The 1,114-nt window shown below is 41.7% G+C and overlaps 1 protein-coding gene across 1 annotated transcript; it reads left to right on the top strand.

Annotated features, from left to right (window-relative positions):
• Positions 1-10: 10 nt before the first annotated feature.
• Positions 11-1,111, top strand: LOC112095051 (TMV resistance protein N-like; the record flags this gene model as incomplete). The annotated part of the gene is made up of 1 exon (XM_024176731.1): positions 11-1,111. A coding segment is annotated over one exon (1,101 nt), but the record flags the coding sequence as incomplete, so codon positions are not given.
• Positions 1,112-1,114: the final 3 nt, after the last annotated feature.

Genomic DNA, 1,114 nt, shown 5'->3' with positions numbered 1-1,114 from the left:
AGAAATAATCAAACATTTGGTGAAAAGTGTATTGAGCGCAATCAGAAAGACCCCTGTGGGTTTGGCTTCATACACTGTTGGACTTGAATCTCGCCTTGAAGAAGCGACAAAAATGTTGGATGTTAAATCCAATGGAATCCGAGTTTTGGGAATTCATGGCATGGGCGGGGTTGGCAAGACAACCCTCGCTACGGCTCTCTTCAACAAAGTTGTTGGACACTTTGAGCACCGCAGTTTTGTATCGAGTGTCAGAGAAATTTCGGCTCAAGAGGATGGTCTTGTATCTCTTCAAAACAAACTCATTAAGGACCTTTCCAACGGTAGTGATGTAGATGATGTTAATCATGGAATTGCTTCAATCAAACGGATAGTAAATGAGAGGCGAGTTCTAGTGGTTTTGGATGATGTTGACAATGTAAGCCAACTAAATGCGGTAATGGCTAAAAGAAAGTGGTTTTATGAAGGAAGTAGGATTATTATTACCACTAGAGATCAAGAAGTTTTACAACAACCGCTTGTGGATATGAAGTATGAGGTCAGAGAATTGGATACATCTGAGGCGCTAAAACTTTTTAGTTACCATGCACTAAGAAAAGAGAAACCAACAGGTATGTTCTTCAAGCTGTCCGAGCAAATTGTGTTGTTAACCGGAGGGTTACCGTTGGCTCTAGAAGTGTTTGGTTCTATGCTTTTTGACAAAAGGAGGATAGAGGAATGGAAAGATGCGCTACAGAAACTGAAGCAGATTCGACCGGCAAATCTTCAAGACGTTTTGAAGATCAGCTATGATGCGCTAGATGAGCAAGAGAAATGCATATTCCTTGACATCTCGTGTCAGTTTGTTACGATGGGAATGGATAGAGATTATGCAGTTGACATTCTGAAGGCGTGTGGTTTTGGGGCCGAGACAGCAATCACAGACCTCACGGCAAAATCGCTCATTAAGATTACTGAAGAGAATACTCTGTGGATGCATGACCAAGTTAGAGACATGGGAAGACAAATTGTTTGGCATGAAAATCCGCTTGATCCTTGCATGCGTAGCAGACTGTGGGACCGTGATGATATCATGACTGTCTTCTTGGATGATGAGGTAAAAATTATACTATAGCAT

The sequence above is a fragment of the Morus notabilis genome, unplaced genomic scaffold (genome assembly GCF_000414095.1).
Source record: "Morus notabilis unplaced genomic scaffold, ASM41409v2 C11376394, whole genome shotgun sequence".
Lineage (NCBI taxonomy): Eukaryota > Viridiplantae > Streptophyta > Magnoliopsida > Rosales > Moraceae > Morus > Morus notabilis.
The sequence above is the reverse complement of the archived record's forward strand: the minus strand, read 5'-3'. Positions and strand labels throughout refer to the sequence as shown.